General features: G+C 58.8%; 1 protein-coding gene across 8 annotated transcripts in view; it reads right to left on the reverse strand.

Moving 5' to 3' along the window:
* The window catches only part of LOC104326841 (protein CEPU-1), a 332,439-nt gene that overhangs the window by 6,747 nt on the left and 307,586 nt on the right, over nt 1-18,106 (reverse strand). For all 8 annotated transcript variants that reach the window (XM_075442552.1, XM_075442554.1, XM_075442557.1 and 5 more), the window contains 3 exons: nt 2,356-2,490; nt 1,540-1,660; nt 603-754 (listed from right to left, as the gene is read on the reverse strand). In XM_075442552.1, coding sequence (XP_075298667.1) covers nt 603-754; nt 1,540-1,660; nt 2,356-2,490 — 408 coding nt within the window. The remainder of the gene's footprint in view (nt 1-602; nt 755-1,539; nt 1,661-2,355; nt 2,491-18,106) is intronic.

Below are 18,106 nucleotides of genomic sequence, written 5' to 3' on the forward strand. Positions count from 1 at the left end.
ACCGCTCCATGCTTCTCTTACCACCAGCCGGTATTAATGTCACCCACGGTCAGTGCTCGCCACGGGGTGGGACTGCCAGAGGCAGGGTGGGCGGCAAGGAGGACGACAACGGTGGGAGAGGACGGAGGTCCCCAAGCCCTGCACCTGCCCACCTCCCTCTGGCACCGTCGGTAAGAATACATCTGGAGCGGAAAACATGACCTGGAAGGGGGGACAGCTGTGGGGGCCGTTTATTCTCAGGGGGAATATGGTCCTGAGTGCCATCTCTCCTCCCACCGACCAGCACAGGACGACGCCTTGAACCACAGACTCTCCTACGTACTGATGAGAGCGAGAAGATGGAAACCCGCAGCCAAGCCCTAACTCTGCACAGACGGCGAACCCCAAACGCGGTGCCAAACACCTCAGAGCAGTGGCAGACACGGGGCCTGGGTCAGGAGGAAGGTTTGGAGGCTTGCACACTTTCCCTGGGCTCACCGCAGCCTCCGACCCACGCGCCGGAGTGGAAAAGGTCATCGGCAAACGCACAGTTCCCCCACAAGACAAGGGAGACCCTTCCCGTGTCTGACACGTCGGCGGTCTCGCCGCTAAGCCCTACTCACCGTAGAGGATCATGCTGGCGTTGGTGTTCCCTAGCTGGTTGGAGGCTACGCAGGTGTAGTTGCCGTAGTCCTGCTCGGAGACGTTGAAGAAAGTCAGTCTGGAGAAGAAGGCTTTGTTCTCCACTTTCAGTCCTTTCTGTCCTTCAGCCAGCCTGGGAGAAAAGCAGAAGGGGAGACACTCACGGAGATGGGTCAGGAGGAGAAGCACACGCTATTTTCCACGACTGGCTATAACCTGGTCCTGCCTGAGAGCGGGGACATCGAGCTTGGGGGTGAGATCAGGCATAAAGAGGGCAAAGGGATGGCACTGGGACAGATACGGGAGACAGACGCTACTCTGCTGCTCGTCCCTTAGCTGCCAGCCCACACCGTCCCCGTGCTGTCTCCGGGCGTCCCCACAGATGCTGAAGGATGGCTCTGGGGCTTGCCAGATGCCGTGCCGAGGGAGGGATGCTCAAGGGAAGAGCCCAGCTTCCCTCTCGGATCAGCCCCAAGGGCTCCTCGGTCCTCCTGGCTCTGCAGGACACCTTCCCTGACCCCCACCAGCTCCCTGCCTGCCCGTGGCCCTCATGGACAGAGGAGACGGTTCTGGCCCCATCTGCGGCAAACCCCTTCCGCGGACCCAACGCCGGCACCGCGGCGGGCTCGGCACGGCGTAGCCAGGGCACGCTGCTCAAACGTAGCAAACCCCCCCTCTCGACCGACACCACGTCCCTCCCGCCCTTCCCAGAGCGAGAGGCTGACGCTGCCTTCCGGCCAAAGCGCTTATAAAGGTGACAGGGACCCCGTCCGCTCCGGAGTACTTGGATTTGCGCTGCCAACATCGCTCTTGGCCGCCGTGCTTCACCCAAGCGGGGATTCACCGCGAGACCACGCAACGGGCGGCAGCGATCCTGCCCGCGCTGCCCACCCAGACGGAGGGCAAAACCCATCTTACCGCTTGTCGTCCTTGTACCACTGGAAGTCGGCGGAGGGGACGGCGGAGGCTTCGCACAGCAGGATGCCCTTCTGCCCCACCGGCACCCCGGTGCTCTTGGCGTCCGAGATGTACGGCGGGTCTGCGGGGGAAGATGGGGGTCTGGGTTCGGTGTCTGGCAGCCCCGGGCCTCCCAACCCCTCCCCTTGCTCCTCGAGCTCCCTTTTCTTCCCCCGCGTTCAGGAAGGTCTCAAAATCATCTCGGAGCCTGTGTCTAGCTCCCGGCGCTGCCCTCCGGGGGGTTTTGGGCTGATGGAGGACCCCACGCCGCAGCCGAGCGTGGGCTCCTCCGAGGACTGGAGACCCCCCCCCAGGTTTTGGGAACCGCATGTGCCCCTGTACCAGCCCAAAGCAGCTGGAGAGGTGGCCAGAGAGGAGCTCCGGAGGGTCTTCCCCTCCACCTCGGAGCACAAATGGTGCTGCGTTCTTCCTTGCTCTCTTTCTTTCTCTCTTGGATTTTTTCTAAAGGAAAAAGCGCCTGTTTACTGCTCACTTCTCTCCTCTCCCCGGAGGCTATCAGCACAGCATCTCACCATGGGCGGAAAACCCAAGTTGAGGGAGACAGCTGAGGAGGAGGTGGTAGAAAAAATTGGAGCTTGAAAAGATGGGGAAAAAAGGGCCAAACACCACCTGCTCAGGAAAACTGCTGCCACTTGTCCTGGCTCCAGGGCCTGAAGGCTAGGTTTGCCCCGCTTCCCAAGTCCCCTCGTGCGGTGGCACTGTGACCCGCTCCATCCCTGTCCCCGTCCCATCCCCAGCAGCCACCCGGGTACTCACAGTTGACGGTGACTTTGACTCGCTGGACGACGGGCGCTGCCACGTCGTTGGAGGCACTGCACTCGTACTCCCCGGACTGCTCCCGCGTGATGCCCGTGATCTCCAGGTATTCGTCCTCGCTGATGAAGCCCACGGCTGCAGGGACAGAGGGAGGGGGCTGTGAGGGATGGGGAGGCACGGCAAACCGTGTCACGCTGCCCTAGGACACCCGCCCCACCGCCCCAAGGAAACCCCTCTCAGAAAGCTGCCTGCAAGCGCTGGACCTCTGCGGTGGCCCCGGCCCCGCCAAGCGCGTCGCTGGCTGGGGACAACGTCCCCAAGGTGTGCGGGGACGGGCAAAGTGGTCCTCGCCAAGCCTGCACCCTGCTAGAATAACCTGAAGTCACCTCTCCCTGGCAACGGCGCGTCCCACCCCACCCTCCTGCTGGGTGGCTCGCCCACCTCTACACAGACACCCCGCTCTAATTTTTCCCTTTTGACTCATTCACAGCCAGCTGACCCACGGCACGCGGCTGGCGAGGCTGCGACAGCCTCTCCAGGCTGACGGAGATCGCGGCGTTGCAGCGAACGCGGAGTTAAATTAAAGAAACACGGCGATTCGGACACGAACGGCACCGGAGGGTTTTGGACACCACATCTCCTTTCCCTTGGTTTACATCTCCCCGCCGGATCTCCCGCAGCCGAGATGCCGTAATTACTCAGCGAAGCATCTCCGAGACCGGTGTCACACTTAATATTCCTATAAATTTTAAACGGTCGTCCTTGGTACATATGTGTGGCAATCGGTGTCATATTTTAATTAGGCTTGCCCTACACCATCTGAAATTAATAATAGCTTGAATTACCAGTGTAATTTATAAATTAACATTGCTGCAGCATTAGGAAATAAATTAGCTCTGGACAGCTGTTTCTAGGAGTAAGTGCCAGTGGCAGAGAGGCCGAGCTCGGGTCCCCGGTCCCCGGGGGACGCGGTGAGCTCGGCCGGCTGAGCCGGGCGATCCCGTGCTCGCCCTCGCTACCCGACGGGCCGCGTCTCGCCACGCTCAACCGCGGGCATCCCGCTCCTAACAAACGCACGCAGAGTCCGCGGGCGGGAGGCTGCATCCCACCGGCTGAGGCTTTGACAGCCTCCCGCACGCTCGGCAGCCGGAGCGAGGACCCCGCGCACACGCGTCCCGCTCTCCCAGGCTGGCCTAACTGGGAAGGCAGCCCCACGAGCTTCAGAAAGGGGGGAAGCGAGTTTTCCCCTGCAAGCTGCCACGATGAGCCTGCGTCCACCAACCCCCACCCCCCAGCCCTGCACTGAAATTCCCACCCGAGCAGCTCAGGGTCAAGACCAAAGGGCAAGATATGATGGCGTTACCCCAGAGCCAACACCCTTTGGAGACACAGCGTTACATCCACCCGGCCTGCAGCACTGTGTGCTGCGAAAAAAAAAGGAGATAGGGGGGAAAAAAAAGGAGGGAAAAAAAAAAAAGAAAGAAAAAAATCCCTTTTATGGCTGACCTAGAATCGGCTTCTCTGTAGCACAGCGCTGCCTGCTGATAAAATAACGACACAGCCGATGGCCCTCAGATGCTCGGCGCGCAAATCCGACTCCGGTTTGTGCGAAGGCTCAGATAACGCTCCGCTCCCTAACGAAGCCAGCCGGCTCGCACGCGGCGAGAATTAGCTCTCACGTCCCCGGTTTGATCTGGGAGCAAAGCAGCTCGAGTGCATTTCATTACCCAGCGAAAGACTTCATTACCGTAACTGCGAGGGTCAGCTTTCCACCTGCGAGAGCTGGGGAAATTGAGAGATGAAGGCTTCCTCTGTGCCGGCGTGGCACTGAAGTCGGAGATAAGCGCGTGGTAATCGGCCGATGGAGAGGCAGAGCGCAAAGAGCTCGGGGTTTCAGGGTCTGGCACGCTCCGCGCTGGCAGCCGCGGGATTTCGGCTACGACCCAGCAACCCTGACACGCAGAGCCATCCGGAACGGGATGCTCCGAGCCGGCGCTGACGCCTGCCTTTGCCCTGAGCACCATCTGGTATTACCGATGCTCGGACAACGACGGTGACAGCATCAGCAAGACCATCCCTGCCAGAAGCTGTGACCAGATCCTGCCTCCTCCGCGCTCGCTCCTGCACCTCGAGGAATGAGGTGACGTGAGGGATCCCCATCCCAAGGGCATCGCTTCCCACAGGTGACGCCCACCGTGTCCCCCATCTCCTCCTGCGCAAGGAGCTTTGCAGGAGAACCGGACCCATAAAGCCGCTTCGCTGCCGGATCGTGCCCGTGTCGGCCGAGGGGCGAAGGCGTGGACCGAGGGTAATTGCTGAACCGCTCGGCTCCCCGGCCTCTGCATTTTTGCCTATTTATTACGGGAAGTCTGGTTGATAGTTGGACAAATCTCATTCATTAGTGACTGCCAGGAATGGAAAAACAAATAGATGGGACCGAGGGAGCAGGGCTGGGGTTAAGCAAACACAATCTGTAAGTGCAGAGCCGTGTCAGCGTGGCTGCTGGGGTCCCTCGGGGCTGGCGGGGCACTGGAGGGACATTTATCTGCTCGCTGGGTTGCACGGGGACATGGATGCTGCTCGGGGTGAAGCTCAGTTCCCCGGGGTAAAGAGCGAGGCGAGCCCGGGTTTCGGACGGGGTTATTTGTCCAATCAATCTGACGTACATCAGGCCCTTTGGGATTGCTCCCACCGCTCGCCCGAGGCTGGAGCTTGAGCAACGCAATGGGCACCCGACTGCCGCGGTCACCCGGAGCTCGGGGATGCTCGGGGCAGGGCTGGCCCCGTGGCTCCGGGAGCTCCCCCCCGGCCGGTACCAGCCCTGCTCTGCCCGAATTGGTGGTGGGGACATTTCAAGGCTGTCTCTGCTCGAGCACAATTAGGAGCTGAAATATGGCGGGGAATTAATCGGAGAGCTCTCTCATCTCCTCAGGAGCTAGAAAACCAGCACAGCCAGCACCCATCGTTATTATTATTAATACTAATAATATAATACAGGCCAGAAATGGAACACTCACAGACTAGGCAAAAGCATAATCCTTGCTCATCAGCCGAGGATGATGAACTAACCCAGTGCGAGCCAGGGAGATGGAAAACCAGAGCTCGAATCCACCCGCTCGGCGAGCTCACAGACCACCACGTACCATTCCGGTCTCACTCTGCCAGACCTGCAACTCTGCAGCTCTCCACAAAAAAACACTCGGGGAAGGGGAAGCACAAAGGAGCAGGTGGGAAAACTCAGCCCGGAGCTGCACAACAGCCAAGACGGATGCGATGCACGACGATCAGCCCACGTCACCCATGGAGCCGGGGAGCTCGGCAGCGTTCGGGAGCCTCCAGCCAGACAACGCTGAGCACCACGGTGGCCAGAAACCCGAAATACAGAGGCACAGACAACCGAATGCCATCTCACGTGGAGCAGAGAAGCCACTGTGGGTACCTTAGATCGCCATCAACAAGGCAGCGGTCGGTGCCACGCGTTGCCAGGCGCACGGTGCCGACGCGACGAGGCACGGGGAGATGCCTCGGGCATCCGTACTCCTCCCTCCTTGCCTTCCTCCTTCCCTTGCTTCTTGTTTTCCCAGCCCGGCTCTTCTCCTACCCGTTTGCTTCCACTGAGCCTCTGACAAGATAATAGCTCACCGGAAAGAGAACACGTGTTCCCGAATTAATTACGCACCACCGTGGCAGCCATTTTCAGGTCTCGAGGACACGATGCTCGCGGTTTCCCTGCCTGAACGCTGCCCACTAAGGAAGCTTTGCTCAACCGGGAGCTCGGCACGGTGGCCGTGGTGCAGCGAGCGAGGCAAGAGGCACGCGACCGTCACTGCTGCCACGCACCACGCTAGCTCCCGAGGACCACAGCCCTCGTGAAGCCGTCCCTGCCCCTGCTCCGAGCCCAGCACGCAACGCCCAGCACCGAGGGCACGTCTTTCACGCGTCCGTGCGCCCGTACCGGCTCCCCGCACCTCAGACCAGGGCGAGCCAGCCCAGCTGGGCAGGGCTGCGATATTTCCACCTCTGCAGCTCGGCCTCAGCAACCATCCTGCCGTGGGTATGGTCTCCCCACGGATGCCCAAAGTCCTAGGGTCGGTCCCCAGACGCTACCCTGCCCGCTACGCCGTGCCGCCGCGTTCGCCGGGCACCGATCCGAACAGCCGGCATCGGCCGGAGAAAGAGAATATTTTATGGAGATAATTTTATTAAAATGTTTACAACAATGCAGATATTGACATCTCGCTTCAATCAATAGCGCAATTTATTGTCCTTCAAGGTGAACATTAAGCCAAGCTGCCCATTAGTCAATATTTACCTCCAAGGTCTATAAATCTTTATACAGGCTTCAGCGGATGTTGACAGCGGCTGATTCCAGAGAAGTAAAAGTAAGAGCGTGAAACATTGCTCCTTTTGGAGGTGAAATAGTAACTAGTTAATTACAGTCCCTACAGCGATTCTGAACTATCAATTTACGGCTACTTCTGGCAATAAAAATTAACACCGCGCAGACTCCCGGCTCCAAGTGATGCGCTCAAACCGAGAGCCATATATCTCGCACGTCACCCTGATGCGGCAGTGATGGCCGCCCTATAACAGTTTATAGTAAATAAATAAAACACACAAAGGTAATAAGAGCGAATCGTCGGCGCCCGAGACCCGCTTCCCCTCTCCGCCGCCACGGCACAGCGCGGGGCGGGTGATTTAGCGGCATCGCACGGGCAGCTCGGCGGCTCCCGGCGTGCGGGGAAGGAGGCGGGGGAAGGAATCGCCCCAAACCTCACTGCTCGCAGCCCCGACACAGCCCCGGGTGACACAGAGCTCAGGCTGCCTCCGGCACGCGCCGTGCCCACAGGCGGGGGAAGCGCCTGCTTCGCCTCTTCTTCATCGCTCCTACCTGCTCCTGGCTGCTCAATTAACACATAACGAACAAAGTTCAGGCTTTTCTGATTTTCCCTTGCCCGTTTTTGTTTGGAGTGATGCCGGCTAGGGCAGCTTCCCCTCCGCGCACCCCCTCTTTCCGACTCCCCGGTGCTGGCTTAACGCCGCCACGCTCCGGCGGAGACAGACTGGGGTAATTAACCTGCTGGAAATCACCCACAGCAATCATTGAATGATTTTTTTTTTAAGATTACCCTATCGACCCAGGCCAGCACGGCGCGCTCCTCTCGCAAATATTACATCCCCGTAGCACGGGCTCCGGCCCTTCTCCATCTGCGACCCCTCTCAGAGGAGCGATCCCTTTGGAAAGCGACCAGTGCACGGCAGAGACAGGGTATGGACCTCCTCTTCTTCATTCCTCGCAAGCCTTCAGAAGGAGGACCATAACCCCCGAAACGGGCACGCAGCGTATCCCGTGCTTACACGGGGCCGAGTCTCTCTCTTTTTGAAGTTTCCCGACGACAAGGGAAGAAACTGCTCCTCTTACACGCTTGTCCATGTTGATGAGCGTGTTTCCGTGGCCTGACATTGTGCGAAGCCCCCTGGGACGGTGCTCTCGCTGCCTGGCTCTTGCTTCGCGGCAGCTCCCTCCGCTGCCGCAGCCTGGGGTTCCTCCTCATCCTCACGCCGCAGGGGTGGTGATGGTCACCAAGGAAGGGGGGAACACCCCGTTTCCCTTGCTCCTACCCTTCCTTTAGCCGGATTCGGCAGAACTTTCACAGCTCATTTTGCTCCGTGCCCTCACGCGTGGTGGGTGTGGGCTGCGAGGGAGAGGGGTGGCCGGTGCCGACCGCTGCGACGAAGGCTCCTGACGCACCCCAGGCAGGTGCGAGCTGAGCGATGGATCCGTGGTCGCCGCAAAATCCTGCTCTGGTGCTGGGGTCGGCGTCCCCTGCTCCCATGGGCTGCGGGAGCCTCTCCTCGCGCACGGCCGTGCAGCTCTGCGGCTTCTCGTCGCCTTGCAACTAGTTGGAGCCGATGGTGCCTCGCATTTCTCCTCGAGATGCAACCTCCAGGCATGATTTTGGGCTGACACGAGCAGAAGTGAGTATTTCCGAAAGGCCCATCCCTGGCTGCCCACGACCTCGGGGACAGGACACGGGGATTTCGACGGGCACCCTCCGAACGCACCGGCGATCACTGAGGCTGCCGCTCCGCAGCCTGCTGCCAAACCTCCGCTCTTTGCTGCCGGGGAAGACATTTTCTTGGACTGCTTGTGCTGCTTGGGGCTAGATCCGAGCCACGACCCACCTCTGTGGCTGCATTTGCTCGGTGCACCTACGGCCAGCCCCAAGACCACGCCTGGGGCTCACGCATCCTACAATAACTCAGATATTTAACTATTAAGCGGGCACATGCAACACATCTCAACACTCACTGCGACGTGCAACTTGCAGAGACCCTGCAGATACCACCACGTCGCCTGCTCCGGTCGCTCAGCCTATATTCACAGCCTACAGCCTATATTCACAGCCTACAGCCTATATTCACAGCCTACAGCCTATATTCACAGCCTACAGCCAAAGCAGAGCACGGGGAGCTGAAAGCTGAGCGGGCTCCCCCGGCACGGCCACCTCGCCGCCGTGCCCTGCATCCACGGCCAAACCTCCCATGCGCAACCGCGCCGGGGACGCCTGCCCGGTCCGCTCGCCCCGCCGGCGCTGCGTAACGCGGCCGAGTCGATCCGGCTGCCCATTATAGCACCATTGTGAAGAGTTTTTAGCTTAAAAGTCCTTGAAAGTTTCCCGCTGTGACTCGTCAAACAAGATCTTTTTCACTTTTCCTCTCTTCTCCGCTAACAATATTTATACTCATTTCTGTTATTGAAATCTATCTGCCGCCTGTTCTATTAAAGCCGCCTGAGTGGCAGCTCCTATTCTCCGGGAGCCCGCAGCCCATCTATTCTCCAGACAATGAGGTACAAGCAGTCTGTCTTCTATTGTGCTTCCCGGCCTTCGGCTCTCCAATCTTCCATCTCAAAAAGGCATCTCAGAGACGCCTCCACGCAGAAGACCGGGATCCCGGGCTGCGCGGGGGCTTCCCGGCGCCGGCCGCGCTCGCTGCCCTCCCTCTCCGGGCGAGCATCTCCGAGGATGATGATGGTGATCCAGGGAGACGCTGCCGCGGACCCTGGGACCCCTCGGGGATGCTTCTCCCCGTTCCCCAGCGCGTCGCCGTCCGGCTGCCGACGCACACGCGCTGCTGCCGGGATGTTGGCGTGCCGCAGACAACTCATTTGTTACCGGGAATAAAAGAGGAGCATTAATACCTTTTGTTTGCAAGAAGTAGTTCCCTGGGAAATAAAAGGATTATGGAAATTAATATTTAAAGAAACAAAACAAAACAACTCCGGGACCAACCACCCTTGAAGGAGGCTCTAACTCAGGAGCAAACGAGGCAAATAAAGACCGAGCCCTTTTATTGCGGCGCTAGCTCGGAGGCGGCTGGGGACTTGGCAAACTGGCAGCGCCCTTCCTCCTCCCGGCACGCCGGTGAGGATGCCGAGCTCCAGGAGAAGGTCCGGACGGCACGTGCCGCCCCGTTAGAGCAAATTAGCGACGGCTGCAGTTCGCAAGGCGCGTAAGCGGTGTCAGCTCTGTGCAAAGCTGGGCGTGGGGCTCATTAGAGGACCCGTTTTCTTGACGATCCTCATGCATAATGCAAGCAGAGTTGGACGTCACCCTCCTCGGGGCCCACCCGCTCCGAGGCAAGGTGGTGGCCCTTGTGGTGGCACCGGGAGGGACGGATGCTCGCGGAGGAATGGTTCGGCAGAGGCTGCCCACCGGCACCGAGCCGCCTCCCGCCCAGCACTTCTGCCTCCTTGCAGGAATGCAGGCAAAAGGCACACGAACACCAAACGTCGAGGCTCCCACGGAGCCAAGCCCTCTCCAGAGAGTCACTGATGAGACAGCAGCTCTCTGCTCCCGCTCAAGCACCAACGCTGCTCTCGGGGCATCCGAGCCGCTCTCCCTCTCCTGCTCCCTCCCGCAGCCTAGAGCCACCCAACAAGAAGTCCCCTCTCTTTTCTCTCCTCGCTCTCCCTTCCTCCCCGCGATTTCCTTCCCCGTCGCCGCTTGCAAGGTGACAGAGGACAGCGTCGCCAGAATGAAAGATTCTCCTGCGTGCCCTCTCCCAGCAGCGGCCCTAATTCATTTTTCATGGCCCCTCGCAGTGACAAAAGCCGCTGCTTCTCTCTTGTAAGCGTGCGCCACGCCATAAGTCAAAGCTGATGTGCATTTTCCCCCTGGGTGCCGGAGCTGTGCTTTTGATTTAATTTGTCCTGTTGTTTGGCGCTCAGCCTTTGCCGGTGAGTTCCTTTGGAGAGGCGGCAAGGTAGGGCCCCATACGCGCGGAGGGGCTGCCTGACAGCTGGGGTGCGGTGGGTAGTCTGTAAATTATTTGCTGCGACGATGCCGAGATGCTGGCGAGCGACAGAAGCCGCCGGAGAAAATCACTCCGACAAACACGCGCGTCCTGTTCGCGGGAGCGCTGCTCCGCGGTTAAATCCTGTGGCAACTGGGCTTTCCTGGAGCCCACCCCATTGCTGGCAGCTTTCTCGCCGCCTCCAGGAGAAGCTGCGGTGCGCAAGGCTCGGCGAGGAGACGACACCAAGAAACGAGGTGCTCCTGCCTGCTATTTGCAGGATTTTGGTAAAGCACCCTCTAAAAAAACACCCGGCTGGGATACCGGTGGCGAGATCCACCGCGTCCCCTCCCAACCTGCGCGCAAACGGCATCGCTCTGCGGGCGAGAGCATCCCCGGCCAAATTCCAGGAGCCCCGCTTTCCTCCGGATTTGTCTGAAAAACAGCTGCTGGCAGCCGGGACTGCAGGGTCCCTCCGGCTGCAAATTCAAACCCAAAGGCTTTCTCCGCAGGACAAGCTCTTAAGCAGCAATTGCGATCCAAGGCGTTCAACGGCTGTAACCTCCGTTAAGCCGTATTTCAGCCGCATTAAGAAAACATCCCTAGGATGGGAAGCAAGTGGCATAATGGCATTAGAGTGAAAAAATAAGCACCAAGTGCCACCTAAATCCATCCCCAGAGCTGGTATGAAGTCAGGCGGATCTGGGAAACCTTCCCTTCTCCCTGTGTGCCGCTCCCGGCAAGCCCAGATGTGGCTTTCTGCAGACGGGGCATATTTCCCTTCCCTCCTCTTCCCGTGGGACCCCCCGACCCCTCTTCGCCTCCCGGAGCCATCCGAATCACGCTCGCCATCTCCTCTCCATCATCTTTAGCCCGTCTTTATTTTTTTCAGACACGCTATTTTCCAGCCCAGTGGCCTTGCTCTGTCCCTCGTGTTTTATGGCACTGATGTCTCCATTTCTGGAGGATCCTTCGCAATATTGCGGCTTACTGAGAGAAGAAATGCCCGGCCGGCGAGATGGATGGGCTCGGCGTGGCCGGGGGGCTGCGGGGGACTGGCGAGGGGAGATGGGGAGCTGTGCCAGGCATTACAGGGATGGGTGACGCCAGCCTCCGGGCGCTGGGAGGGACTGGGGACGGTCGAGCCCATCGTCCTCTCTCCAAGCCTCCTGTGAAGGTATCGGCCCCGCTACGGGCGCTGGGAGGGCAGCGAGAGGCATTGCCCTGCCAGGGAAAAGCCATTTTAAATAACAGCAGTGCATCACAGGAAGGGGTAAAGCCCACGGGCTACGGCATTGCTCTGGCTTTAAATTATACCGTAGGAGGATCAAAATAAAAAGAGAGGAAGGCAGCGAGAGAGAGCGGCAGGAAAAAGAATTGCCATTGTTTTACCAAGCAGATGGGAAAGTTCAGGGGATCAGAAAAAGACTATTATTATCTTGACTCGACCAAGAGAAGCCGGCAAAGGAAGAGCCATTTTTTTCCCCTGCAGTGAGGAAGGCTGTGGCACAACCCATTTCAGCAAAGAATCGGAAGGAAACGGTGCCATCCACCAGATGTGCCCGCTGCCCATGGCACGGCAGCAGATGCGGGCAGCCCCCCGCGGCACTGCCGGCTCCCGGTCCCCGGCGCGAGCCGCCTGCCCCAGCCACCCAGAGCATCGCGTTCAGAACCGTACAATTATTTCTGTTGCAAAAGGCCTTTAAGATCATCGAGCCCAACCGCAAACCTAACGCTGCCGAGTCCACCGTTAAACCGTGTCCCCAAGCCCCGCGTCTACACATCTGTTAAATACCTCCAGCGTACTGAATTTGCTACAAACCATGCAAGAATACACTAAATACGTGACAACTCGCCCCGCTTTTCCTGCTGGCCACGTAACCACGAGCAGAACACATTTTTTTTCCCCAAAATTCATGCGACAAGTCGTTTCTCTGCGTGTGCAGCGGTGCTTACAACTCCGGAGCGATGCGCTGCTGCTGTTCAGCTCAGTACGGGGCAGCCGAGCGGCTCCGGCTCGCGAGCACGTCCCAGCTCCTTGCCCCTGCGCGCGCAGCAGCGTTCCTCAGCCTCGCCGGGCGCAAGGAAATTCTCTTTCTGCTCATGTTCAGGCGAGGGAAAGGGCACAGCTCTGCAGCCCTCAGCGTCGTTGTCCCAGTATCAAGGTTGCGGGAGGGGGAGTTGAGGAGGTGGAGCGCGGGTCTGCTCCGTCAGAGCATCCTTCGCCCACCTCCCTCCCTGCAGCCAGACTCTTTGCCACCCCCCAACTTTTCTCCCTTTCCCTCCGGCATATTTTGCGCGGCTTCTCGCTCTCCTCCCCGTTTCCCTCTTCCACGTGCTCCTTCCCTCAGTCTTTCGACCTCGCCTTGTCGCCTTTCCTTCTCCGCACCCACGTCTCTCCCGTGCCCCCGGGATGAGGAGCGGGGCTGGCAACCTGCCCTGCCTAATCCTGCGGCTACCGACTCCTTGGGCACTTAATATTCACGACAGAGAGAAACATTTCACGGCGAATTGGACGCACATTCAACTGGAAATGGAAATTTTATGACTCTTCTCACTCTGCGCCACAGATTACACCAGCTGAGAAAACATGGAAGCAAATGAACAACCTGTGAACTGTAAAGTATATTAATAATGAAATCACAGCCCGGGAAATGAAGGCTTTATTCTGTTTGTATTCTGCTCCATTAATAGAGAGCGCTCACGCTAGCTCCACCCCATTAGCCGGCAATCTGCGCCGAGGAAGAGCGCGAGGACGGCAGGGGAACGGCGGCGGGGGGCAAAAACCCCCCTCCCGCCGGGGAAAACATCACCAGGGCAGGGGTTTGGCTGAAGGCACTGCTTTGCCCTGCTTCCAGCGACGGACGGTGCGGGGAGGCGAAGGCGGGGGGTGTCTTTGGCCTCGGTACCCTGCCCCGCGCGAGCTCGGCGAGCAGGGCAGACATCGCAAGGGAAGGGAGCAGAACGCCACGCTGGGAAGAAGAGGAGCCTGAACTCGGGGGGGAAAATCAGCTCCAGCAGCCCCCCAGCTTCGCGGCAGAGCCACGCTTCCTCCCTCTGCTCACTCCCATCGCCCGCCTGCCGGGGTCTGAGCATCTCCAGCACCACTCCGGGCACCCTGCCCACCCCGCATCACGACGACCCATCCCTCCGGGGATGGAGGCACCCCACTTGCGCACCCACGGCCCCGAGGCCGCGCCGGGCTAGCAGGGCTCAGGCAAAGAAATATTTCGGCGCGATTCCCCCACACCCAGCCTTGCCCTTGGCATGTGAGGCAGCCCAGCCCGGCTCTCTCCTCCCCGAACACAACCGCGGCGCCTTACGCAAAGCACATCGCGGGAGCTACAACAAGCTGGAGTCGAGTTTTCTCCAGCTGAAGCGACCCGGTGTTGACAGAATGGGGACGCGTTTCCACAGCTCAGATTTTTATAATAATACCTCGGGGGAGTCGCTGGCAAAGTTTGGCCCCAATATAATTAGTTTGCACAGCTATTAGGGGCTGATAAAAGGTTTTAATTTGTGTGGAGATCCGATCTCAGACACTCCCGTCCCTTGCTCTTCCCCACGCCAGCCGAATGAAAGGCGAGTCCCAGGCAGGGAGCGAGCCGCCGACACAAAGCCACGCGTCTGCCGGGGAAGGAGGGAGAAGAGACGGAAAATCCGGCAAGCTGACACCGGCGGCGCGTGGTGTTTCCTCTACCTCATCCCGCCGTGCCAAAGAAACGAGTAACACACCGCCTTTCTTCTCGCCGTTAGCCGGGGCACCGCTAACGAGGATGCCGGAGCGCGGGATGCGAGGGCGAGGGCGTTATCCCAGGTGATGGGGGCGAACGGAAGCTTCCCCGCCGCCCCAACCCGGTCCAACCACCGCTTCGTGCACGTGGGGCTTACGAGGCTGCCGTGACAACGGGTCAGCTCAGGAGCGAGAAAAATGAATCTCTGATATTCATATTCATACAGCTTTGCACGGGGCTGCGGCGGCAGCACGGATCGGGGCCTTTTGCGGGTCTCGCCCTTGCAGGACAGGTCGCCAGCCACCGAGGGGATAAGCCAAAGGATAAAATGGGGGGGGGTGTGCAGGCAGAGCTGCCCGCTCTTCCCCCGAGCAGGGCAGCAAGCGGCAGCCCCGCTGCTCCACGCGAGCAACCGGCCCACCCGCTTCCCCCGGCTGCGATAAGGAGCTGAGCACGCTCTGCCTCTGGCAAGGAGGGAAAGCGTGACATTGCAAAGCTCTGCTCAGGGAATATGCTGAAGCAGAGAGGTTTTTCGGGGTTTTTTCCCCCTCCTTTTCTTAAGGGAAAGACGTTGCCTCATTTGTAGCTGGTAGGGTTCTTGTTATTTTTGTACCAAGATGCATATTTTAAAGGCGGTTATGCCAAGTATGCAAACAAATCAGCTCAGAGAGTTCATTTCCACCACGCGGGGAATCAAAAATATTACTTTTATATATATACATGCACAAGTACATCATCTCCCGTTGTTTCGAAGAGGCAGGAGGACGCAGGGCATGTCGGTGAAGGGAGCTTCCCACGGCCAAGCGCTCAGCGCAGGGCACGCTAACCACGTCGCGGGGACTCCTTGAGGAAAGCAAACCCTGGAGCCCGCGATGCAGCGCTGCCCGATCCGGGTCCTGCTCCCGTGGGAGCCGACGGGGAAGCTGCTGGCACTCAAGGGGCTAAACGTTCACCCTGCTCCTGGCAGGATCCCATCGCTGCTCGCGGCACGCGTCCACATGCTTTGCAAGCAGCCCTTGGCAACGCCCGCTGCCAGCTTCTCCTTCACCACCACCACACACAAAACCATCTCCAAGAGCACTGCCACCTCGTTATTTGCACCCGACGTGGTGCAAGCGGGGCCGAGCCACCGGTGACCCTCTTCCCGGCCGATCCGCCCGGCGATTAAACGGGCATCGGAACCGGCGGCAGATTTACAGGTTAACAATGATTTAGTGGAGTGCACCGCAGCCAAATGAATGCCGGCTGTAATGTAGTTTACCTCATTAAACAATGCACACCAAGATCCTGTCTGTTGTAAAACAATTGGTCTCTGAAGCCTAGTGTTCATCTTCCAGGGTTGCTGGGAGATAATAAATGGGTAATATTCCGGCGATAATGGTAATGGAGTCACGGCTCAGAGCTAATATTATGGCAAAGCAGTAATTATTTCAACAGTAAACAAGGGGACGGTTGAGCTGCCGACAGGATTGGAGCCGGTTGAAACGCTTCAGTTAATTTAGCTGGAGCCCAGGCCCGCAACTGCCTCTTGGAAGGAGGACAAGGGGCTCGGCCACCGAATGAGTCGGCTCAGCCTCCGCAAGACACCTGGCCACCACCAGACCAAGGCGAGGTGGGACATCACACATGGCACGGTGGCCAACCCAACCCAATGCCGTGGCTCCGGGCGGGCTCTGCGCTCCATCACGTAGCCACGGTGGGAGGATGCAGCTCCCTTCCTTCAGACACTGCTTGTGTTGGCTCACGCAAGGGAGAAACACCAGACCCAGGATGAACACAGAAGCAGCATTACACAATCTGGTCTCTCCAAGAGATATTTCCCTGGTAAAAGGACCAGCAGAGAGCAAGGCTCTCTGGTCTTGAGTTAATGACGTGACTTGAGGCAGGGTTAAAAGGAGTGGCCTCGCGGGACGCTAAGCTGATTGCTGCGAGGAACGAGGCAGCACAGAAGCAGGCGGAGATTTTCCCACCCAAGTGGATCCCCCTTGGTGCCTCCCAGATCTGATGTCCAACCGACAAACATGCCCTCCCTCCCGTCCAGAAAGGATCCTGGAGAGACGAAGGACGGCAAGCGGTGTGCTTCATGGACAAACCTCGAGAGGGAAGGATGTATCCCCTTCGCAGGGACAAGCAACTCTTCAAGCTGGATTTTTTTTGCAGTCGCTTCTCCTCTTGGTTTAAGCCCCGCCAAGAGCCAGAGAGAATCAATATATCCAAATATACCGGACTTCTCCCAGAGTCCCTCTGCTGGTTTGCTGCTGATGTATAGACAGATGATCTCATGAGACCTCTGCCACATTAGGCCACTGTGTCTCATCTATCTTAAGTGCATATACGAGCTGTGATTACTGCTGCGCCTGAGCGCCTCACGTCTGGAATGTATTTATCCTCCCATTGGTCCTGCGAGACGAGGGACCGCTGTTGTAGCTCTTCCAGGGAGGATGGGGAGGTTAAACGGACCGATCGCCGCGGACACCCGGGCCGTGGCGATGTCGGGACCCTCCGAGCATCTCCCCCGTCTCGTGCCTCTGCCTTGCGAAGCGCCCGCTCCACAAATCACAGCTCGGGTGCCGCTCAGGACTCCGGCTCCGCACGGGAGCTAGCTTTGAGCACCGAGCCTAATCCTGAGATTAATGAGGGATTCCCGCCATAAAGACCTCTCGATCGGACCTCTTAAGAGTAAATACACCATCAAGCCAAACCGTAGTGTTTTCCTACCCTGGCAGCCGCTGTCTTAAGCCTTACACCAGAATCCATCATACTACAGCAACAATCAAAGCGCAATTAGACAAACCCACGGCAGAAAAGTCCATCAAGGGTCGTTAAGGATGACGACTCGGATGCGGCCTCCAGCTCAGGACACCCGCAGACCGGTGTCGGCCAGCGAAGGTATCTGCGTGCACACACCTGGTTTTTCCACCCTTTCCTCGTGTCCCTGGCCCCGTCACGGCAGGATAACCACGCTTGCCGTCTGACCACGGAGCCCTCATTATCGTTACTGCTAAGCTTCTCCCGGACAGAGGCTGCCAAGCCCTCGCCCATCGCAGGAGAGCCCTCACCGCAGCTCCTCAGCACGTTTCCCGAGCTCAGCGGGAGGCACGGCGAGTCTCTGCTAGCGAGCGGCTCCGTGTGCTTTGGCATCGCCCTGCACCCGCAGGGATGCCGGGCTTCTTCCTAGCCAAGCAACTCCGGCCTTCGTCTGCCGAGAGATGAAAACCGGCCTGACAACATGGCAATCGCCATGACAACATCAGAGTCACCCCAAAAAATAAATAAAAAGCTCAGTAACTATGGAAACACCGGAGTGACCCAAACCAGACTATTCACTACAAGACCTCTCCGCAGTTTACAGATGGCATCGGCACCGCGAGGCTGGGGGCTGCAACGCATCCGAAGCCTTCAAAACAAACAGACGCTCGGCACCCACGGGTGCAAACACGAATGTGCGTGGGCGCGCGCGACACTGCCTTTCACACCCCGGCGTCCGAGTCCCCTGCACAACCTACATCTCCTCTGGAAAGGCGCTGCTGCCTTCATGCTGGATGTGAAATCCTTGACCACGGTTCTCCGCATCCCTCTCTCCCTCTTTGCCCTTCTCCCTGCCGAGGACACCTCTCTTGACTGCCATGCTAACGGTCCTGGCACCGCAGGGGTGCCAAGGTGGGAAGGGACTGCTCCATCGCATGCCAGAGCTTGGCTTCCCAGCATGGTTTCGGTGA

This window comes from Opisthocomus hoazin, chromosome 24 (genome assembly GCF_030867145.1).
Source record: "Opisthocomus hoazin isolate bOpiHoa1 chromosome 24, bOpiHoa1.hap1, whole genome shotgun sequence".
Taxonomy (NCBI): domain Eukaryota; kingdom Metazoa; phylum Chordata; class Aves; order Opisthocomiformes; family Opisthocomidae; genus Opisthocomus; species Opisthocomus hoazin.